The sequence below is a fragment of the Aplidium turbinatum genome, chromosome 7 (assembly GCF_918807975.1).
Source record: "Aplidium turbinatum chromosome 7, kaAplTurb1.1, whole genome shotgun sequence".
Taxonomy (NCBI): domain Eukaryota; kingdom Metazoa; phylum Chordata; class Ascidiacea; order Aplousobranchia; family Polyclinidae; genus Aplidium; species Aplidium turbinatum.
This window is the reverse complement of record NC_137478.1, coordinates 6,100,068-6,124,869: the sequence shown is the minus strand read 5'-3', so window position 1 is coordinate 6,124,869 and position 24,802 is coordinate 6,100,068. Positions and strand designations below refer to the sequence as shown.

The following is a 24,802-nucleotide window of genomic DNA, read 5'->3' as shown; positions in this document are numbered from 1 at the left end:
CGCTCATTCGTGCCAGCATCTCAACTTCCACTCGGTAAAGCTGGCAAACAAATTATCTCTGCGGCGAATCGTTAATAGAAAGCGGTATGGAGACAGAATGCAACCTGACTCCATTCCTTTAGTCACGACGCCGACTTATCTTCATCAAGACAATTGTGGATGCAACTCAACCTCTTTCGTACAAGCGTCTGGCTTTCCTGTCAACCAAACACTTATAGAGAATTGCATCTTCTTTCTGTGAGTATATGGTATTGATAAACAGACAGAAAACCATTATCAACAACGAATGCACCATGTCCCGTTCACCAAATAAAGCAAACAGTCTTTACGGTTGGTTCGTTTTAAACAGACAAAGAGGGGAAGCAAAGAGGGCAAGGACTGGACGGATTCCAGTGACATTTCGATGTAGTTGGAGAAAACATCACCATTTATGGAGTGGGGAAAAAAAAAACTATTGATCTCAGAGGCTCATACGAAAACGCTACATCTCAGTTTAAAGTTTGTCCCCTCAATGATTTTTCTGTTAAGCTTCATAAAAAATTAAAGTCCAAAACACAATACGCGATTGAAGTCATCAACTTTTTGCAAATGACATGACTTATTAGGCCTACATGACACAAAAATGGATCGTAGACCTACTTGATATAAATAACAAAAGTTTTGCTTCAGCAAACATTGACAATATAGGACAAGAAAGGCGACATTTTGTTTTGTGTGTGGCACAGTTCACATGCTTCTTAACCGCCACAGGCGTGAGGCTTTGCGTGGGCAACCAACTGAACTTGTTACGGATTTGACTTATAGGCTACAGTATCACTGATATTTTGTAGATTCGAACGAAGGCACCTCAAAGAACAATTTGTAGATTTGAAGGTTTGGTTACCCAATTATCTTTTAAAAAACCTAAACAATTTGTGACATACGATAGCTTGATCTATAGACTATAGTCTAAGCTTTATTTTGCAAGATAATTCAAAGCAGTGGTTCTCAACTTTTTAAAATGGCTCAAGTGCGAATCAAATTTTAACCTCCGCGTGAAGGGGAATCTGAAAAAAAGAAGAAAACAGAAAACTGAAGTGCAGCCCACTTCATCCAGTATTTCATAATATCTGTTATGTGAAAAAATGTGCAATGTTCTGAAGAGATGACTTTCGAAGAAACGTCTTGCCTTTTCCTCAATCACCGCAGTGGTTGAAATTAGAAAACGATTACAACTAGACAGATTAAGCAAAACTTTGTCAACCTATTTTTTTTTTTTTTGACAAATGACTTCATGTTGAATCAGTAGCCTATTAAAGAACGGATATGAACTCACAGCCGAACGGATGGTAATAAGGGACTTTTTTTAATAACTCGATGATAATCAAAAAATGTTTTCTCCAGCTAGAACAACCAACTAACATCAAAATGAAACCGACCCTTCAGCAACTTTGCCGAAATTATTTTAAGAAATTCAATCGGCCTACCATTAAACTTACATTATGACGGTTAAATTCGGAGAAAATTGATTTAATTGACTTGTCTATCGCAAATAAAAGCCGGCGTTCACAAAACAAGCTAATGATAAATATTCACATGAGATATTAAAAGCTATAAGTATTTGCAACGACTATAAGCCATAAACCATTAAAAATGAACATTAATTTTATTTAAAATATTTCTTTCAAACACATTGAAAACCAGGGGTTTTTATACTTTGCCTCAATGCACCCAGAGGGTATTGATCAGTTATTAGATATTGCGGGAGGGGGGCTCAACAGTATTGGGAAGTAAATAAACATCGGACTAAATAAACTTAAATTAGTTTGTTATGTTTTGATAGTGACATAAAATAGGTCTGGTGTTTATATGAGAAAAAAAACACTTTTTAGATTATCTGAAGATAGGACACGAAAGTTTCACATTGCAATTTTATGAAAATGTGGCTTGGAGATTTTGAAGCATTAAAACTTCAAGGATCACTGCTGTAGGCTATGTACAAAAGTAAGATAACAGTTTAACACTGCTTTACATAACTAATGTCATCAACTTGAATGTTGTTAAGACTGCCAGTTGTGCGGTTGTAACATAGGCTACAGCTGAATTGACGAAATGAACCAAAAAATAAAAATTATAGCCTACTTATGAACAAATAATATGAATCTTTTTTAGCATAAATTATGCGAGAGTTAGGAAAAGGCCTTCAAATCATTAGTTTAAAAACAAACTACAAATGTTCGTCTACCCCAAACTCAGTTGTCTTGCGCCCGACTTCGTTGCTCTCCATTCAGGACTGCTCTCACACGGCTAGTCTCGGTGACCAGGCTTGCATCAGTGGTTCAAAGCCTTCACAAAGATACGAAACTGCCAGGATCAGTTCGTAAATAAAGATTTCCGTAATCAAATAAAAACAAAGAAAACACCTGTCTTTGTTATTTTACATACAAAAGCTGTCTTCAAATCGCAACTTTAAATGTAGGCCAAGACTGAGTAGAACCTGTCCCTTTCAGCACCACCTTCAGGTCAAGCAAGGGTACATTACATATTTGCATTCAACGTTAATCGTGCTGAAGATATGCATCGTCATGGTATGCAAAGCATCAGTGCAAGCATTGAAGCAATTCGTGTTTCTACTTTATCGTATTCCTTGTAGGCCTGTAACACAGCAGCTACGATTCATAAAGTGAATTGTATAAAGTCAACATCATTTTCGCTATATTGGTTTAGAATCTTTATCCTCAGACTAACAAAGCTTTGACAGGTTATTTACGATGCGGAAATAAATGCTTTTCATTTTTTTTTTCTGATTGTATTATGGGCCAATTTGATACATCTTTACAATCACAATCTTTCTTTTCCTTCCAATCTTTATTTGGGCATGTCTGCAGTTGTCGTCCCTTGGTCGCCAACTTGCGGCTTTCAGTTGCCAGTTAACGCGTTTCTATCTGGGGATAGATTTCCACCACACTATATAGCCTATCTTCGGCAATCTGACACAGCTAGATAAAATCGACGCAAGCTTTTCTATCCTACAGTTCTGAAAGCTTAGGCACGTTGCCCAGACCATCTATTTTCGTAGGCCTGGTCCGCCCCATTAGCTCAGTGGTTACGCGCCCGACTCAAGATCACGCGGCGCAAGTTCGACTCTCGAGGTGTGCGCTTGAGCAATGCACGTTAAGGATTGCTCTCCATTCAGCGGCACCGAGTGAATGGAATAATTCCCCAACAACAATTAACACTTCAACAATTGGAAAACTTCACTCCGCCAATTTTGGCAACCGGCCCTGCGTCAAAAGCCTCTACATTCTACAAGTATCAGAAACTACCAGGAATAACCAATCAAGGCTTTGTTAGTCCGAGGATAAAGATTCTAAACCAAACTAAACCAGCCATGGCCTTACACTCACACTAATCAACAGCGAGTGGGTTGCAACACCATGACATTGTATATTGTGGCGCAAAAAATACAAAACGGAATAACAGAAAAGTTGCTCAAAAGAATCAACCTCGTTTGACAACGATTTCAAACTTCAACGCTAAGTACTGTATAGTATACTCTAGTTATGAATTAAAGTATACGGTGTAAGTTACAGTATAATATGAAGTTAGAAAATCTTGAGTAAACTTGCACTTTAAGATTAAAGTTACGAAATTAATATGATCAAACATTTCTTTTCAGCATATTTGATCTAAAGTTGCGACATTACAACGTCAGAATTCTTTAAAGTATGTTTCTGGAAGTAAATTGATCATTTGATGATGTCAAAGCCATTTTAACGAGCTGTGCAAAAAGTCCCTCACCAAAGAAATACTTTCACCGATTCTCATGCTGAGGTCACAAGGGAATCATTCAAACTACAAACTGTATGCTCAGCTTGGCGGTAAAACAAATACTTGGCCTACGATAGGTTTCAATCATAGCGGCCACGATTTCAATAAATGAATAAAAAAACATTTTAATGATTTACTATGTTGAAACATTACAAAACAAACACTGATCAGTTCTTGTATTGGAAAGTGCTAAATTACATCATTTGAACATTTTTAAACTATTGTTTGATTCATTTGAGATCAGTAGTAAATTAACTAATCCAACGATTAGCTTAATCGGCCGCTTAAAAAATCTGTTGTTACATCCAACCCTAATCATCAATATCGGTTTCAATAAATTGCCAGCTGAGAGGTTTCAAAGATAGTGGATGGTCGAAGCAGTTTAATTGGAACACTAAACAACAGCAATGGGTTGGAGACAATCTTTAATATGGGGTTCGCTAAAACACGTACCCGAAGGTGGCATGGATGATAGAAGACGATGAAGAAGAAAAGGGATAAAAATGATAAACATTGCCACAAAAGCAAATGTTGATTGTGGAATAGAGAGAATTGCAGAAGACAGGTATGCGTGGAAGAAGAGCACCGGACCTACCGGGAAACAGAAAGCCAACTCCCACCTGGGAATCTATGTTTTTAGTTTAAATAAATCAAATTGTGGCGTGTCCAAACTTCAACTTCATGCAACACTTTGTGCTGGTCGGCCGTGATGTTTCAAGATGAGGAGCAGCCCAAACAGCAAAGCAACCGTCCTTTACATGTAAAAAGCGGTCACTTTGCTGTCAGAGACTTCTTTGAAGCAAATGGAAACAAAAGAGAGAGTTGGGGGCGCTGAAGCAAGGCGAGATCAAAATGTGAAACTGAAAGAAAATCTATGGCATCTGTTTGTTCTAGAATAAGTGCATGAAAGGTAAAAATCTTGCACGGAAGACAAACCGCTTTCTGCATTCAATCAACGTAATTAAATGTTGACTGATTGAACGATAGACTAAAGTGTGTGCTCACTGCTCAGGCAACAAATGAATCCTTTTTACATTAATTCAACTTCTACAGACGTTGATTTAATGTAACAACAAAGTCGGTTAAAGCAATGAAATAGTATGTCACCGTAAGCACTTTGGCCATATTTTTGTGATGAAACTTCTCAAACTCATTAATGATTAAATACTTGATGCAACTAATGCGAAGAACGTTAACAGAACGATACCATAAATTATCGATATGGAATCATAACATATCAGCGATCAAGCCAATCAATAACTAAAGTAACTTTATATTCAGTGGTAACGTCTTGCCAATCGGTAACTTGATAAAAGCAACAAAAGCTACCAAAGCACCTAGGTACAGTACAGCAGTATCTAGCCAATCTTTGTCTCAAAGATGGTTGCATAAATGAGTCAACTCAATAAACATCAGCAACATCTACAAGCGAAAAAATGATACATTTTTGCGTGGCACTACGACTTTTCAACTAGGTTTTAACAAATAAATCAAATATTCTGTCAAAAACATGGATATGAATTTAAACTCTAACAACGTGTGCAAACTGAAGGCATAAAATATAAATTCAAGTAGCACCGGTTTGAAAAAAACTCACATTTGGATGAAATTTCAGTATAGCGCAAAAGAATTGCAACTAAACTCATCACTATAGGTTTTCTGAACAAAACGGAATGGCAAGCAGACTAACATTATCCTTCACCCATAAGGCATAGCCAATTAGCAATACGTAGTCAATAGTCGCACGCGTCTGTGCAGAGCAAAACATAAATTAGCTAACGATGAAACTTAAGGTTTTGCACAAACGTAGACCTATTTACACAGTGACACTTGCCATTTGACTACAACGCATGAAATGATTACAACATATTTTGTTCTAGGATTGTTGCATGGGCTTGGATTTTTTACGTCAAAACTGCGTTAAAAGCAATACCGAGTAACGTCAACCCAGCGTTGCCAAGATGTGAGAAACTTATTTTGAAAAAAACGTATTTTTAAGTAAAAAATCAAGAAATAAAACAAAAATTGAATGCCTCACGAGCTACATTTGCTCATATTATACAAAAGATAGTCATAAAGAAGCTGATTGCACAACAAATTATATCTACCTCTTTAAGTAACAAATGATAAGGTTTTTAGACCAACTGGAATACAGACCATTAAGGGCAGACTCATGGGAACAGCCAATCAGAAGGAACTATGTTATGACGAAGCGATGTAAGCAGCCAATCAGAAGAGAGAATGTTATAACGTGGCGCGGTAAGTGACCAATCAAAACAGTAGATCATTGGAAGAGGACGAGAAGCTGAAAGCAGCTGCATCGTTATCACCAAGTGGAGTAGCATCCGTGGAGTTTTTTTCGTCCGTTTCTTTTCTGTCTTCCTGGATGTTGGAACAAAAAGGATCTTCATCTTCCTCATCATCATCTTCTACACCCAAGGACTCTTTCATTGCCAGAAGATACTTGGGAGTGTATTTATCGATTCGAGTTTCTTCTGAAAAACGAAGTATTGGAAATCAATGCATCCTTTGCAAGACCTTTGCAAGGAGTGACCTACAATTTACATAACAGCAACAAAGGATTTATTCTTCTGGATCCCCAGAGCTAAATAGCCATGACTAAGGGGCACCTTAAGACAAGGGTTGAATATCTCCATAAATACCCCACTTAGAAACCCTAAATAGTGTCGTACCAACCTTGAAAGAATTCTATTGCAGTTTAGACTTTCAAAACTATGTGGCCAGTTTTAGTTGTGCAAATTTTGTGACTGAAAGTAATATAAGACACAAAAATGACTCGTTGAAACATAACTAAAAAAGCTTGTAAGATTTTTTAGGTGATTCAAATTTTGTGCATGCAAGTAAGTTTGGGCACGAAAAAAAGACACTATGAAAACAATATGAAACGGACAAAAAATAAATTTTGCAAATAAAACATCGGACTTACCCACACCACCCTGGCGGCTAGCTAAGGCAGACATCCGTTCATTCAGCTTATCCTGGTGATCTTCATGAAGAAGAGACGCTTCCGACGGATACTGGAAAACTGACTCCAGATGGGAAACATCAAATTTGACATGCTGAAGAAAATCGTGAATAAGTCGTAACAGCAACATAAGATTAAATACGTTAATAAATCTGTACGGGTCGATTTAGAGATTTTTGTCGGCACTCATCCTATAGACGAACTTTAAACTCAGAACTGAATAGCATTTCACAAAGGACAAAATTGATAAATTGAGAAAATAGCTTTTACATAGTTTTTCCTAGAGGTCAATGAATTCCATTGAAGGCAGCTCTTTTCTATGCCAACATTAGGGAAGTAAACTTAAGTTTTTCTTGGCTAACGTTTCGATAAGCAGGATATCTAAAATTTACAAAAAAGAAGTAGATTGACGTTATATTTGAGCAAATTTAATAACGATAAAGCTGTTGAGCAACAGTCCACTTACGATTCTTTTATGCATCTTGTTTGGCTTGGACAGATTGCTGTGATCGAGCTTAACATACCCCCCTATTACTGTTATCTGGTCCACCGTCAACTTCCGCTTGCCCTTTGACCCTGACGTCACTTCCGGGTCGGCTGCGACGGAATCAAGAACGTCGGATTGTGATTTCGGTCTGATCACTTTCGTAGTGCCGTTGGTGGCAGAGAACGTGGTTTTCTACAAATTTTAGTGCATAAAAATCGCAATTTAATGTTAATTTATTGTAACTCATCAACCTTAATTAGATATTTGATATGGGACTCTTCGTGTGTAAAATACTTGACTGTTGGACCTGCTGGACCCACTCTGACGACTGGTCGGGGATGTTACTAGCCTCAGGGGGCTTCCACGACCAAAGGCATGAGCGAGGGGGAGCAAGAACAGCTGGAAAAGGCCAGCTGGCAAACCTTGAAAATATGTAACAGGGAACCCACTTTAAAGTTTGGTTTTCTATGGGGGTTCTCCCTACATCCTGCTGCTTGTCTCCCCAGCTTGTGGAGTTAGCAATAGCAGGAAGGGCTATGCTCTGAGAGAACCGTTGAAAGGGTTTCTAGCTTGTCACTTGAACAGGCGCTGTGTGGCAGTATAAAGAATTGCTGGCTACATAGCCCAGTGGTGAGAGCACTGGTGTGGTATTCGAAATAAAGGGCACCAGTTCGACACCGCTCATGAGCATGCGGCTGTGTCTTTGGCAGGACACTTAAAGGCATGCCTGAAGGTGGACATGAAGATTGACTTCCTTGCCTTCCCGTCCACTTAATCTAAATCTTCAACTACCGGGTGTAAGCCTATACACGACAAAAAAACTCTATCCAATCAATTGTGATTTAGACGAAGCTAACGACTTGTTTGGCAACTTACCTTCTTCGTCTCAACTTGTGGCGTCGATTTAGTGACAGGCTGGGAAGAGGAACGCTTGAACTTGCGTGGGTCAATGACGAAACTTTTCCCGCCAAAACTGCGAGTGCTTGTCACCGCGAAACTGTTCGAGTTCGGATCAAAAATCGACTTCACTGTAGCGTTACTCGGCGACGGTTCATCGGCAATGATGGACCGATTCGTAGAGTATTTCGCCATTTCAGAAGGTTTACTTTCAACAGCAGCCGTTCCATTGGGCAAGTTGTTTTGCAAAGTGGTTATTTCATTGATTTTCTTCTGTTTGTCATCAGTTTTGCTTGCAAAAACGAAATTCTGAATCGGTTTCGTCGGTTCCGACGGCGACGTGGTGATGACGTCATCTACGGAAGAAGAAGGGAGTGTGTCTTCTGATGAGGTTCGGATGTTTTCAATCGTTTTGTTGGATGGAAGTTTAACGCTGGTAGATTTGATAAGTTGAGAGTTCTCTGTCGTTCGTGCTGGTGGGATTTCTGTGGTGGTGTCGGTGTACTGTGAAGACTTCAAATTCTTTTGCAAATTAAATTTGTCTTCACTTTTTTTGTCTTCTGCTCTCCGACGTTCAGAATGAAGGGCAGTTCCATTTCGTTTATTTTTTGGTATGATCATCACTGTTTTCGATTCTTTCATTATTTCATTTGCAGCGATTGCCGCCTTCGTCTTCAACAGCGATGGATCCATTGAAACGCGACCAAGATCAATGATCATGGATTCTTTATTTTGTGAAACTTTGGCATCTATACTGAATTCATCTGGATGCGAGAAAGAACTAGTAACTCTGGGAGCAGGAATGATTGATGTGGGTTTGGTGTGCTTCAAAGATACTCTTGGGGGCATTTCAGGTATGTTTTCTTTATTGTTTGAAATTGGTAGGTTGGCTCTGGGTCTGAGGATAGGTTTAGGAGGCAAAGAAGAGGTTTTTATTGCAGTGATGTCAGATGCAGCGCTCAAGGGATGTTCCAGAGAGGGGGACTTGGGTAACAGACCTGGCTGACGCTTCGCATTGTTTTTCACACTTGCCGATTCAGATTTAGAATAGGTACTAGTTGAAGGAAACCTTACCACCTCAGATGGAGGTAATATCACTGTCTCAGGTTTTATGTCAATGTCTAGATCATCCGGCTTATCAGGGACCTCACTTGTCACGCTACTAGAATGTAGAGTGGTTATGTCTTGCGGAAAACCAATGGATTGTTCACCATGCTTGCGATCTGGCAATGGAGGACTTTTCACTGGAACTTCAGATGACATCTTCTTGTGCTCAGGGCTCCCTGGAGCGTGAAGAGATGCCATGTCTACAGAATTCTCCTTAGACCTTGGACGGGCTTTAGGAACAGACAAAAGAGGAGCAGAAAACTTCTTCAAAAGAGGAGGAGCTTTCATCTTGTGATAAGGCTCCGCTGTCAAGTTTTGAACAGAATTGCGGGTATGGAATCCTTTAGGAGCAACCAACTCCACAGATGGAAGTCGAGAACGCAATGATCTGTCTTCAGAGTATGATTTTCTGACTGTGGGATTCTTATGAGGAAGATATTGTGTCCTTGGATGAGTGGGGCTAAAAGGTGATGTTGGTCCATTTTCTTCTTTGTTCGATAACACTGAAGTTGAATATTACAGGTTACACGTTAGAGTAGGTTCTTATCAACGAAAAGTTTATTGGGAAAGTAACACATCTTCAGCGTAAGTCATTGCATCAATGCAATTCTAGCGTCACCTTGAATGTAATGTACGTGTTGAACGCACAACGAAAGTACAATAAATTTAGGAAGCAAATTACCGAGTGCATATATGACCAATCGTCGTACTCTATTTAAGTCACTTTGCTTGCACTGGGCACATTCAATAGACTTCCTTGGATGAAGACACAGAAGAAATATCTACAAATTAAACCAAAATACCTGCGGAAAAGTGTTGTTCGGGAGGTTTAGAACGGATTCTAGGATATGGAGTTGGGAGCAAGGAAGATGTCATGGTGGGCGAGTCCTGGGATTCACTTGTATCCCCTCTCCTCCCATAGACAAACTTGTCCTTCAGCCGGTTTACCGTGCCCGCGCTCGGCAGTTCAACATCGACCATTTCTCTATGTTCGAAAGTCCTCTTATTCACCTGCATGAAAAAACGCAAAATTTCGTCTTTATTGAGAACATCTTGGGTTACCAGCAGCGGCTGTACCGCAGATACGATAAACAGAAAGTAAACAGACTGCAAAACTTCCTATCGTGAGTTGATCTCTCTAGGGCTAGGCTCTAGATCACTCTGTGCATTTACACGGTGTGAAAACCTTGAACGAAACATTAAAACAGCCTTACAATTGTTTTCAGATTTTGGTTTTTACTTTATCAATGAACAGTGCCCTTCAGCTGGGTATGCTGTCAATCCGTAATGCGGCATTAATAAGTATCCACCTCCCTGTCAGCAAACAGACCATCTCATATTGATTCAAAATTTGCAGACGCTGGACCAATGAAAAAAGTACTGATTTGTTGACTGGGCTGAAATTGCTATCTCCTTCATTTCGGTTATTAAACAGAATTGTGAATAAACACAACTTTCAAATTTTTACGTCGATTCAACGCAAACCTCATCATCTTGCGAAGCATCTTCTTGCTCGATAATTAATATGTTGTCTTTGCGGATCACGTGATGTCCTGAGTGGATGACGTCACTGTCAAGGGAGGGTTGTGCGGTCATGTGACCGGAAGACATCTTCCGCTGTAGTTCTTCCCGTACAAACACGTTCTCTGATACCTGTGTCACAAATACAGTATATTCCGATTGCAAAAGTTTCTTATGAAAGGCTGTGAGTATATGAAAGTACACAACAGATTTCTTCACAAATTCTAGTCGAAGTGGAAAGGTTTAATTCTATGTGATATTAGCTCAGGGTGGTACAAATCCTGGCAAGCGGGCCGCATGAGGTCCGGGTGCAACTTTGTGCGGCCGCGAACACTTCCTGCATGCTGGATATTTCAGTGCAAAAACCACATGTGTTATAATAATAGGCCTACACCTACCTGCGTTGTACATAAATGCATTGCATTAACCACAACCCCAAATAAATCGCACATCCTCAAAGTGCAGGTCAATAGGTTACTATTATGGGATATCAATATCTTTCTACGGTTTGTGACGACAAAGAATTTCGTTGATTTTTGCTCTATGTTGCTCACACAGACTCTCGAATTCAATAGTAAGTTATGGAAGGCTGTCAGTTCTACTCTTCACGTATCCAGAGTACATGGTTGTGTCTTTAACAAGACACTTTACACGTTTCAAGGTGGACACGAAGCTTGCCTTCCTTGCCTTTCTGTCGAGATACTCTTAATCTAAATCTTCAAACACTTGGTTTAAACTTGGGTATACCAAAACAAAATTGTAAATTTGATCACAATATATATTGCACCTTTGAAATGTGTTCATCCGACACCAATTTGTCTTGAGAGAATTCCTCTTCAGTGGGAACCTTATGCTTCGTCAGTTCTGACTTTGAATGTATACGTTTTAACAGCTCCCTTTTCCATGTTGGCACCTGTGAAAAATTATTATTTGCTGAATTACTGTCATTTACAGTCGCTCCACAGGAACTATCCACACACTAAAATGGAGTAAATAGTGATACAGTAATCCAGTCGGGACCGGGCGACTTTGGGCTTATTACACGGGGGATGATTTTCTGCCACTCCTATACATTCAGTAATTCTGGACCGGACAAAAGTGGACTTAATAAGCGGGTGGGACTATTAACCATGGCCTTAATACACGGGGACTACCGTAGTAACAATTGTCGTCTGCTCTGACAATTGGCTCATTCATCATGGAACCAAAACTCACTGGTCTAAGGTTTGAAGACAATGCTATGGAGCCACTGTGTTTGAAACCAATACGTGAAAACTACTTTTGGTGAAAAGTTAAGAAATGGTAAACACTTCTAAGCCACAGTCACTTCGATTAGATTAAAACTGCTGTTTTCTGCTAGAACAAAATTATTCCACCTTGTCTCGACTCGAAGTTCTTGAAACTAAACTAAATCAAAAACTGTTTCCGTCCTCTTGCAAGAAACGAACTACTATTATGACCTGGAAGAAATTTTCAGCATTTTTAAGGAAAATAAGTGAAGCATGAAGCAGAAACTCTTTATCGATACCCAATCATACGTTGCAGAATTGGCACCACCTGAATGATGTTGCCACTTCTACATCGTTTCAACGTCTGAAAACGTTTAAATGGTGTTCAAATGCCAATTCTACTGCTTGTCGCCGTAACTGTTGTGATAATATCGCTACTTTTACGAAGAAGGAAGAATCAATAAAAATCACAGGCGGTTCAACAAAGCGAGAGTTTTGCAATGTGGATGAAATACAGTAGAAGGGTTTTCTTTAACTAAATAAAGGTTAAACTTGAAATGTCGAAGTGCAATGCCCACAAGACAACGTACATAAGGCGCGGTACTGGACAAAACCACCCTGACGTGGTTTGCTATCAAACGACCAGAATCCAGAACTTTGAAAAATCTGATTCACATCAAAAAAGTGTGCAAATGTGCGAACCCTAAAAAAATTGACAATCGTTAAATCTGGCCACAGAAACAAAAATCATGGCCTTTGAATACAATATTTCCAGTCGAACCAAATTCTACACAATTGTGCACCACGCAACTACGAAAGTCACTTTCATGTGAGTGGGAGTAACAAACTTGAACAAAATCGATCATTCCTCACCCATCATTCGTCGTTACGTTTTACGTTACAATGCGATCTATAAACGTTAATTGTTCGCAAACACAGTTCATGACAATGACATATGTGAAGTTGGTCTCATTGGAATTTCATTGCAGAACACCAGCTGGGTGTCAAGTTTCTAACGTTCGGAAATTCATTCACATTTACCATCAATGAAAAAGAACGTTGAAAGTATGACTTTACCATTCACAATGGTGCAGGTCAAAGCTGTATCTTTGTGTTTGGTTTTCAGCGTCTGTGAAAGTTTTATGTTACAAAACCTCCAGAGACAGTGCATTACTGGTGAGTGTGGTCGTTGTTTTAACATATTTTTTTACGACGATAGACGCTGAAGAGATGCAAAAATAGCGGCTTTGCTCGGAGTCGCAACAGTGTATGTAAGACAGTATAGCGAAAAGTTTAGGTGTTTATCAGGAATATCATCGTTTTTTGCAGTAGTGTACAAGTTGTTTCATTGCTTCTGCTTAGTTATTACTGCACAGTGCACACCTTACATGGAATTATTGGTTGTGAAAACAATCAAATAATAGAAAAAGTTTAAAACTTTTCTGACACAGGGTTTTGGTAAAACCTTACCGCAAAAAAATGGTTTCATCACCACACAGGGGAAAGTATACAGTCAAAAGAAAACGATCACACAAACTTGCCATTTAGTTTTCACGGAATGGCCCGTTTCGGTGAGTCCGATTCGGTGAGTCCGATCCCTTAATGGGGGATTTTTTCAATTTTTTTTTTTAATTATTGGGTTTCGTAGCCTAATTATCATTTCCGTTTTAGGGTTGGGGGTTAGAGGTTAGGAACTCACCGAATAGTAGCAGACCCTAGTTTTCAACGGTAAAATCAAATCATTTGGCTTGGCCCGCTTGGCCATATTGCCGAAGTGCAGAAAAGACCGCAATGCCAGATCTATAAATTCACCATATGCTCAAACTTGCCCGTATCTTGATAACGTCATAACGATCTGAATTGTTTCAGCTTTTGTAATAACTCACAAAATGCTAACCTCTATTTCAGTAGTTGTTCTCACGTTCTTAGCTCCAAAAGTCCATTAAGAAAGTACTCAAGGTTGACATACAGCACCGAAAATCAATTTGACTAACTTAGAAACTTACAGCAGTTGCCCTATATTCCCATAACACCGGAGTTATGGCTGAAATAGACCAGACGCCAGACGGGTGAGGTAAGCAAGTAAATCCATCAAGCAGTTCAAAACAGATTGAATAAAACACATTTGCAAACTAAAATAAATCTTTTTAAACCAAAATCTCACAATGGTACTCTGTTAATGTCCACAAACAATTATAATCCGCAAATACCCAACACTGGCTCATAGCTGCCGCACTGCCTCATGGATCATGCCATGCATCAATCGGTGACCGACATATTGAAAATCTTTCTCTTTCTTCGCTTTTGAAGAGCAACATATCATCACTGTAAGTCCAGCACGTATCGAGACTTGAATAGTTTTGCATAGATTTAACATTGTATTACGTAATACCGAGTTGCGTAAAGTGGAGATCACAAGGGAATACAAAAGACGAATTCATTTTAGAACGACTGTAGACCTTGAAATGACGTTTGTTATTTAATTGGTGAAATGCTTTGTCTTGAGTTCTAGAACACATCGTGATTTACTTGATAATAGACTCTACAGTTTACAGTAACTTGTAACTCAATATTTCCCATTTGTAGCACACCAATAACCTGAAGACGTTGTATTGGTGTAAAAAATGACTTATTTGATGGCTGGAAAAAGTTCAGGTTTTCGTTTGAAACAATGGTGATGAACATGAACAACTGCATGGTTTTCAAACTGATCTTTTGATTTTAAAAGGCATTTAGAGTAATGTGTTTGTTTATATATATACATGTTTAACAATTTTAACCATAAATTCTTCTCATTTTTGTTACTAAAAAGTTCTACAAAAGACTGCCATCCCTAAAGACTGCAAAGACTTGAAGTCACTGAAGCAAAATTTGCTGACATGAACTAGAACAGAATTCTAAGGTTCAAGAACTGAAATCACACACACTCACATATCAAAGCAGCAAAAGCACATTATTTACACGACAAAGTAAAGTAAACGTCTATGTAAGTCTTGTTTCGTTTTCATGTTAACTACGCAATACGAGAATCTAAAAGTTAACAAAGAAAAAAGAAATAGACCGAGTTTTGCTTTAAATAAAAAAAAATTGCAAACGCAGGAAAAAGTAATGCAGTTGCAAACGGTACCAATTTGCTTATTCAAAACCAAAATTTAATACAGCGAACCTACACACATGGTCGTTAGCTTAGCTTACACCAGTCATTATGAAAAGACGCAGACTGGGCACAGGCTTGCGGTTGTGCCTGTGAAGCAGAAAATTATCTTTTGCTTCACCACTGACGTCAATCCAGCAACAGATTGAAGACCAGCTAGCTACAGTCGGTCTTTTTTTGCACTTACTCAACTTCTGTGCGACGTTGAATCGATGTAGAAAAGAATGATTTGCTACCTGAAAAATTCTTTGTTGCAATTCAAATAAAACTTTCATCAAAGTGCTGCACTCAAGTTAATTCCACGGAATCAAACCTCACAAAAATAATAGGTTATTGCTCCAAATAAAAGCTTTTGTAGTCAAAAGCACCATCAGTATTCAGTACAAATAACCATCTGCATAATATCATCAACATGACAGATTTACACTTCAATGCAGCTGGGTTTTAAAATTTAACCCCAAGGCAAGAAGTAAGTCAGTGTGTTCAGTTAAGCGTAACAGATAAGGCTAACCAGAAAGCAACGCTGTCAGACGTGGAAACGATGGGGATTCGGTATGGCTTCCCTGACAACAAAATCCGTCATATTTTCACATTGATTCAGACGCTTTTGCATTGATTTAGACGTTGAATCAATGTAAAAATGAAGAATTTTGATGTCTGGTATGGTCGTTTATTGTCAATCATAGCAATCTCATCCAATTACCCAACTAAATGAAACCATGGGAGAAGTTCAGCTTCGGGGTATACCAATTGAAGCTAAAGTTCAAGTAACGTTATTAAAAGCAGGCTGCGAATTGCAATGAAGAAAACCTGCCTTTAAATTTTTCAATTCTTTGATTCCGTTGTGGCTAATGATTACATAAAATTTGCAATGCATCTGTTGGGTTTGGCGAATATAGTTGTTACTTTGTATATAAATTTATTCAGAACTTTATAATCCTCAAATATTCCGCTGTTTATTTCTTCACAATATTAACTGAAGAAACGTTATTGTTTAGGTCAAAAATGGTTTGTGATGCCTCACTGGTGAGATAAAGTAGACTGCTAATCACAACATCCTCGACTGTGTCATTCGATCCTCTTCCAAAGAAATGATCTTCTGATGATTTAAGACAAAAAAATAACACGAAAATAGCTCCGAGTCCTTCAATTCTGCTGATCACAAAGATTCTACTGCATACAAACGGCGACTTACAATTCAGCTGAAAATTGCTACACAATAACTTTTTGGCAGATTTCTGTGGAAGATACTAACGGATCAGTTCAGTTTGTTCGTGAAGAGAGATAACAATGCTTAAAAAAGTGTCTTTTTTATCAATATCATACGCTTTTGCAATTAACCAATAGGAATGCACCTGGTATAAGTGATGGTAACAGAATTGAAATACCAAACCATTAATCCATTGACGTCAAACAGAGATCAATATTGTTGTTCGTTGGCATGATAACTAACCGATTTTGATTTTAAATGCACCGGTAACGTTATGTATAAATTAATTAACACTAAACAGTGATAAATTAAACATTTCGGCCGTGATTTCGGCATGCTTTTCAGTTCGGTCATCAGATGAACGCTTGCAACTAGTGCTAGAAACGATAAGTGTCTTAATGAACACACAAACTTTTCAGTACTTTAAACATTTTTCAGGTGCTAAATCAGTGGTTCCCAACCGGGGTGCCGCGGCACCCTGGGGTGCCAATTGCAATGCTCAAAGGTGCCGCGAGATAATTGATATATTGCAATAGTGCGGCCCATTCTTTATTTTAACTTTAACTCGTTAAGTTCGGAATTTATTTATTTCTAATCGAGTTTCAGTGCGTATTAAGTTTCGCGTCTCGCAGTCATTCCCGGCTCCCTTCTGGGGAGTCGCTTAGTGGGGAAGTCGCTGGCGGTAAGTTGATAGTCCGCGGTAAGCCATTGTTTTCTCGCCCAGGAAAAACAGCGTGAAAGAGATTTTGACTGGTTGCTGTTCTTTCCATAAAAACGTTTGAAACGCATCATTATTACCAGGTTTCATGATTTAATTTTGCGAAGAAATCGAGAAATCCATTTTTACTGGACTCTCATATTGTTTTGAATCTTAAAGAAAAAGAATTAATTATTGACATTTAGCCTATAACGATGGAAATTTTAAGCTTATGCACAAGCAGATGCTTCTCGACAAGTTCTAGATAAAAATTCAAAATAAATATCCTTGCGTTGGAAAGAAAGTTATTGTATTTTTGCTGCAGTTGTCCAAGTCATACCTATGTGAGAGTGGATTTTCCGCATTATCGAACATAAAAACTAAAAAACGAGAACGACTGCTTATTGTCAAGGAAGAAATGCGGGTGGCTTTATCGAATGTGCCCTCAGATATTAAGGGACTTTGTGCAAGAAGTCAAGCCCAAATTTCACACTGACGTTTGAATAAATACATTTATTTACGCGCGCTATACTGTATGATACAACTCATTTTGTGTCATTTCATACAGTTGTTTGAAATACAAAAACCTCATAAACTTGATCCAGTTTTACCGGTTATAGGCAAATTGTTCGTAAGCCATTGTTCGTAAAGCAATTGTTCGTAAGCAATTGTTCGTAAAACAATTGTTCGTAAACTGTTTTTCGTAAAATGAAATCCGTAAAACAATTCTTCGTAAAGCATTTCTTCGTATACATCAAATTTTAACTGCATGCACAAAAAAATGCTTTAGGAAGAATTGTTTTACGAAGAATTAATTTTACGAACAATTGCTTTACGAACAATTGCTTACGAACAATTTGTCGGACACCAGTTTTACCAGGGTGCCGCAAACTATTTATCTCTTTGATAGGGTGCCGCAAGGTCAAAAAGGTTGGGAACCACTGTGCTAAATCATTGAATGACTCTCTGCCACCACCTACCCTTACAAGCGCTTTTTTAATTTGATCACTAGGTGAAATGGAAACGTCGCTTCAAGTCAGAAAGTCGTTGATGAGTAAATTTTTCTCAAACTTTATGTTAAATGTTGATGTGTGCAGTGGCGTAGCCAAGGGGGGGTTTTGGGGGTTACAGCCCCCCCCCCTTTGGCACGTGTGTGACGTCACGATATTGAGAATGATGCTTTCAGTCTACAAAAGATTTGCCTAATTTTAAACAAATCTGCATTAAAAGAGCGAGTTTTGCCAATACCAAACATCTCAGCCAGGAATTAGCAACAAGAAAACATAGAGACTTAGCTTTATTTCCGAAAAATGCCGAAGAAAACATGATTTTATCCTTTTGCTATGCCACCGGACAGTACCATTTTTCAGGAATATTCATACCCACATTTTTGTTGAAAATGCCCTCAGAATGCACCAAATTCAATGTAATTTTTCAAAATTTTCTGGGGGAGGCCCCCCAGACCCCCCGCCGTTGGCTGTCGTCTTAGGCGAAAACCCCCCCCTTTCAAAATTCCTGGCTACGCTACTGGATGTGTGCCATATATTGTAATTGATTCATGTTGTAGATGATGTAGGTATGCCGAAACAAATCGACAACTTTTCAGTTCACCTAAAAACAATTGAAGAAACCCAGGCTCAGGCGCAACGGGTTGTCTAAAATGTAAGAATTACAATGAAAGCATGAGAAATAAAATTTTAACTGAGGCAATGGCTTGACATTTTACTGTTGGGTGTTTTCCTCTATCTTCCTCTTCAACAACTGATCACGCTGAACTTCATCCATTTTTTTTTGCTTTTGTTAATAATTTGGGCCCTGATTTCAGCAAGCTTTTCAGTTCGGTAATTTTCTTGATGTTGTCAAAATGTTACATTTTGTCGTCTTTACTCTTATTGTTTGCCTTGTACCATCCCGGTCAAGATTATACTTCTGTTAAGTTGCTTCTTGCAATGCGACAATAATAAAAGTAACACGAATATAGATTATGCAGGGTTGCCAGATCTGTCGACAATGAACAATTGCAACGGGGAGAGAATCGACATGACCTGGTTTGAATCCCACTGTGTAGGGGCTTTTTGTTTACAGCATGATAGCACATTAGATGGAAAAGCATAAGTTGGATCAACGTAGAAACATACGGCAACACTGTTAACTAAAAACCCTATTGTGAAATAAAAAGGTTAATGTGTAACTTTTTGGTGTTGGTGTTTAGGCAACAGCCAAATCGAAGTGATGCAGTAGAAGATCTTTATATCCCAAGCGATGTTCAAACAAGGGTCTCATCAATGGTGAGAATTTTACATCGATTCAACGTTTAAACACATTAGTTTTTACTACATTGTTAACAGTACTTCTCATAAGAAAAGTTACGTTTATCAAGACAGCTACTTCTCAGAAACTATACCACATTGTTGGCAGTATCACGGAATACCCAAAGTTATAAGAAACAATACTTCTATATAAATTATGATTGACAATCGTTCACTAGTGCTGGCACATGCGCAAAAGAACCGAACAAATCCAAGTCTAACTTCAAAACTTGATTATTAACATTGATTGAGACCTGGCCGACTTGTTTAGTTCGATATTTCTGCCACAAAAAGTAAGCCTCTGACACAGCAATGTCTTGAATTTTATGTAGTGGTGTCACGGCGCAGTTAAATATTGTGTTTTGTCATAATTTGAATTGTAGCGTTTTGCGCACCCATATTTAAATCGGTTATCTGAACTTTGATGTGCAATATTTCAAAACCGGTTCTGGTGAAAACGAAAGGCTACACTTCTATTTTTCTTGCATCAATGGATTTACTGCACAACTTAGGAATTTTGAAAGTGAAATCCGCTTTTAAGTGCAAATTCTATTGTACCTAAATGTAATTCCGATGAATTTTTTCATCAGTTAACAGCGTTTACTTTCGTTGTTCTGTACAGTGCACTGGTCCTACCCAGACAGAAAATCAGTCGTTTTTTACATTAATTCAGACGTCTGCAGATGTTGAATCAATGCAAAAAACGACTGGTTTGTTGTCTGGATAAGAGCCACATCATCAGCAATAAAGATTATTGAACTATTTAAATAAGTGGGAAAATCTGAACTTTATTTTTATCAAAACCTTACAGCCAAGGTTGCAAATTTCTTGTCAAAAACAAGATGAATATCACGATGACGCATTGCGCCTAATTTCCCAAGATAACCAAATCAGGCCTTTCTCTCATGGATTCAACGTCTGCAGTCGTTGAATCAACGTGAAATAGGACCGACATATAGGCTGGAATCGCCCCAGGCAAAGGTATAAGAATGAACATGAAGCGCTGCAAGAGTTGAAATCGAGCTTGAATGTCGTCTTGTAGCCAAACAAAGGACTGTTTCTTGGTTAATTCAAATATTTTCCTTGGAATTTATAGCTTTATCCAACAAAGCTTAATGTACTGTATGAGTAATCGGTATATATTTAGGCGGTGGGCTGGCGCAACGGATAAGATGCACGCTTACCAATCATGCAATGCTGGTTCGTCACCCGACTGTTGGTTGTTGATAAACACCGCTCACCTCTACCAAGGGTGTAATAAATTTGATGAAGGAATGGCGGCTGAGAGAAAGAAACTGGCCATTCTACTCTCGTTGACGCGGAAAGCTTAGTATCCAAATAAAAACGATATCTTCTTATCCACCAACGTTTGAAATCAATTATGAGACCATGTTTACCTTTTTGAATGTATGTCTGATTTTGAAAGAATGAGTGCGGTACATTAGAAAACACATTTATCCAAGTATCAAGGTTCTGTTTCTGGCAAATAAACAATTTTGGAATTTTAAGTAATATAGTGATATCTCTTGATAAAATAATCCGGATTTGTGCTTTTCCAAAAGGCTAACAAAGCCGCCTTCGCGGCGACGAAAGCTCTATTAATACATTTTACTAGGTACCAAACCTAACAGTTTACTTTATACTTATTTACTTATTATACATATACTTACTTATTTACTGATAAATCGATATGCTGGGGATCAGGTGCGAAAAAATGCCATGCTAAAAAATAGTCTTTCAGTGAAACAAAGTACACTTGAGACAACTCCACGCTCAAGTGGCAGTTGAAAACCTGGCAGTCTGTAGATATATACGAACGAGGAAAGATTTTTTTTTATCAGCGCAAACAAATAGATAAAGCAAGTAAAAATTATCATAAACCTACTTAAAACCACTTCACCCATCGTGCTTCAGCGTGCAGTTTTACGAGATCAGACGTCGAAAAAACGTGAATGATCGAAAAATTAATGGGAAAAATAACTTCACTACTTTCACACTGATTCGAACCAATAAATTGGGTTACAGACTGCAGTGGTGAGTTTGGACATGGAAACTTCGCTGTAAACAAGATCTACTTTTTAAGTTACCATGCACTTCATCACCCCAATAATTACTCACGCGCAGTTTGAAGTTCAAACCATCAAAGTTGTGCTATTTTGCATGGTTATTGGCAGCTGATATATCGCTTATTGTAACCTGTGTTTCTTTTTACGTTCAGAACAGGCCAATAATGAAAAAAAGACATATGGATACAACCGTTATCTACAGTACAGAGCTGGGCATTTGGTAGTGCACGGCGGTAGCATTGCTTGACTTTTACTGACTTCAACCGCAATATTGAGCAACACACACAGCGCTAAATTAATGCAAATATTTACTTATCAGGGCGGAGCCGCTAGTTGGATATAGTACTATCAATCCAGCGATTTTATCACAAACTACATTAAACAATGCATTTTCATCCATACCTGGTTTTAAGTGGTTCTATAAATAATTTACAGCAGCCAGTTATCAGTTGATGCTACAATAAGATATATATATATACGAAAATGCTAGGCTGACAAGAACAAGCTACCGTTGTCACAGTTTACTAATGGCCTTTCTTTCAAGACGTCATAAAGATAAGTGACGTCAAAAGTATTGTTTGCAAGAAACCAAAAAACATCTTTGTTTCCACTGGGTGGCTAAAATTCTGAATGGCCAAAGCTGTCCACGGACCACGACTATATGCTCTCTACACTAACAGCATGTGACCTGGGGTGGGTATGCCAGCGTTGACAGCATATCTACGCCGCGAACCTTACGCAGGACAACCAAAGCGATCAAACAGCTCGATCAATTTGCTGACAAATCCGTCATGTTTTGCGAAACGAATTTCCTCAGCAAAATATCGCAAATCTTCTTATCACAAAAAACTAATAAAATTTGTGAAGCCGGTGTCTTTTGTCATTCAGTGCCAGCATGTCGATTATGTTGGTTATTACCGTGGACTAATACCACGATTTAATAATGATGACACAATTGACACATGGTCTAGTAACTAGACTTTAGTTACTCTTCCTACAACTCACAAGGCGGTCAACGAGGAGTTTACTTTAGGTCATCTAAATGTGTTTGAAGTGCCATTGTTCATAATTGAAAAGCATTGTTATCGAAGAAAAACATGATGACCTTCAGAATCATGAACGCATTTGGTACAGTACATCAGATGAATTGTTTTATTGTATCGATTGTTTGTTTTGACCTTAAGCAAAGTTGAGTATTATCCATCAAAAGAAATTACAAGACCTGGGTAGTCATTTTATAAATCAACAGCAACATGACGACCTTTACAGAGATAAGTTTCAAAAAGTTTAAGTTCTTTCAAAGGTTCTTTCAAGCAAGTACAGTATCAAGTGAAAATCAATTTCGTCAGCAATTAATATCATCGCTTCACTCAAGGCAACAAATATGAAACGCAAAACTTAATGCAACTTCGTTCAATTTACAGTGATTGCCAAAAAAAGAGTGGGCCATATACCGGGTGAGCCGTGGGGGTAAATATGGGGTGGGATAAGAAAAAAAACACTTCAAATATTTAAAAACTTGATGAACCATGATTCTAATTTGGTACACAAAATAAAAAGATTTACTTTCAGTTTACGAAAAAACAACAATTTTACAAGATTGTTGTCGCACATTTTGCCAAGACAAACATTTTTATATCAGGTATGTCTTAAACATCTTGTCTCAGTGCCAGAAATCTGAATAAACTTACAAACTTTATCCTTCATATCAAACACAAAAGTTGATAACACACCCTTAATACAAATGAAACATAATACAGGACAAATAAAATACATTTTACATCATAATAGCTTGATAATAAAATAAATATTTGATTGTTTATTCACAGGTAAATGCTTCAGTTTTTCTTTTATAAAAATAGTCACACAACTTTTAATGGCTGAGTACACAAAGGAACAGATTTGGTGCGTTTGAACATGCAGTTCCATTAAACTATAGACATTTACTTATAGAAATAGTCCATGACTGTGGAATGGCACTGCAGCAGTATTTCTCTTTGTCTACTTTGTTACACAAAAAAACGGAAAATGCTTTCTGTGCCCCAAAATGATTCTGTATTACCAACTGCCACATATGGGTGTGGCATGATTGACATAAAATGACTGTGCAACAAGCAATAAAAATTTCCATATACCCACCGGGTCTGCATGGAGTTTCTCCAACCTTTTTCGCTCCAGAAGTTCAGTCTTCCATGAAGGGATGCCAGATGGTGCCAGCATTTTTAATCTATAGATGATAACTTGGTTAAAAGTGTGTTTTTTTTTCTTTATAAGCAATATATACCTATTCAAAAAGTTTCAAAACTTCATTAAAAACAATAGTGTGAAAAATTACTACGGTACTGTTTTCTTCTTACACGTATTTCCAAATAGACAACAATAATATGATAAGTTTAGATTTTTAAGAAAATTAAATGTAATAAGTATATATAATATGTATCCCGTTGGCTTATGTTTAAAACTGGCATCTATATGATCAAAAAAATGCCAAATTTTCTAGAAAATGTCTCACTAATATTATGAATTTAAAACCATCTTATCTTATAAAAACCAAATGTCATTTAACCAACAAGGAGCACTTTATCGTAGTGTTTGAATAATGTTTATGACAGTGCAAACAACGTAAATCACAACCATTAAACAACATTTATTAGAATAAAATATATAAATCTAACTTATTACATGTGCTTTTATTTGCTGTTGTTGGCTCTAAATCCTTCAAGCCTTTTCGTTTTTCTACTTTTAAATTAAACTTATTTGTGTACAATGTAAATACCAAAATCAAACATGACGAAACTAAACCTAATGCTGCAACAAATGAAATATTCACGTGAAAGGTGACTAACTGACTATGTAGTGCCAGTAAAACTTCATTGAACTTGAAAGAGCACTTCTCAAACTACAATACACATTAAGGAAATTTGATATGGTATCTCAGCCTAAAAAAAGTGAATGCACTTCAGCAATTGAGAAAACCAAGTTGTCCATACCATAAGTTTGATCAAACAAAGTGCTTAAAATATAACAAATAAGTGAGATATGTGTCGCATGCATTCTTGCTCAGTGCTGAACAAATCAGTGCTGCCATTGTTAATGATTTGTAAATTGTGAGTAAAAGGTTGCACATAGCTCAAAGCTGCTTGGTTTTGTCTGACTCTTCTTTGGAGCTGTCTGCAGCTTTGAGCTATATACATTATACAACCTTCGCCACAATTTTTAAGTTTTGTACCATGAATCAACTCTTATTGATTTGTACAATGCAAAAATAGACAAAACGTGTCTTGTAGGATTTAAGCTTACCACCATGTAGCAGCAAAAAAAGGTAAATC

The 24,802-nt window shown here is 37.9% G+C and overlaps 1 protein-coding gene across 3 annotated transcripts; it reads right to left on the bottom strand.

Annotated features, from left to right (window-relative positions):
• Positions 1–3,355: 3,355 nt before the first annotated feature.
• On the bottom strand, positions 3,356–24,279 carry LOC145774741 (uncharacterized). Of its 3 annotated transcripts, none has more exons than XM_082586040.1 (9): positions 24,156–24,279; positions 23,613–23,700; positions 11,596–11,721; positions 10,773–10,940; positions 10,091–10,298; positions 8,160–9,790; positions 7,263–7,475; positions 6,758–6,890; positions 3,356–6,305 (listed from the first exon to the last, which is right to left on the bottom strand). In XM_082586040.1, exons 2-9 carry the CDS (start codon positions 23,691–23,693, stop codon positions 6,082–6,084), a joined length of 2,784 nt encoding a protein of 927 aa, XP_082442166.1. In that variant the 5' UTR covers positions 23,694–23,700; positions 24,156–24,279; the 3' UTR covers positions 3,356–6,081. The 3 variants fall into 3 exon arrangements, with proteins under 3 accessions (XP_082442166.1, XP_082442167.1, XP_082442168.1); XM_082586041.1 differs by having other exon boundaries at positions 3,356–6,302; XM_082586042.1 differs by lacking the exons at positions 23,613–23,700; positions 24,156–24,279 and adding an exon at positions 13,935–14,059.
• Positions 24,280–24,802: the final 523 nt, after the last annotated feature.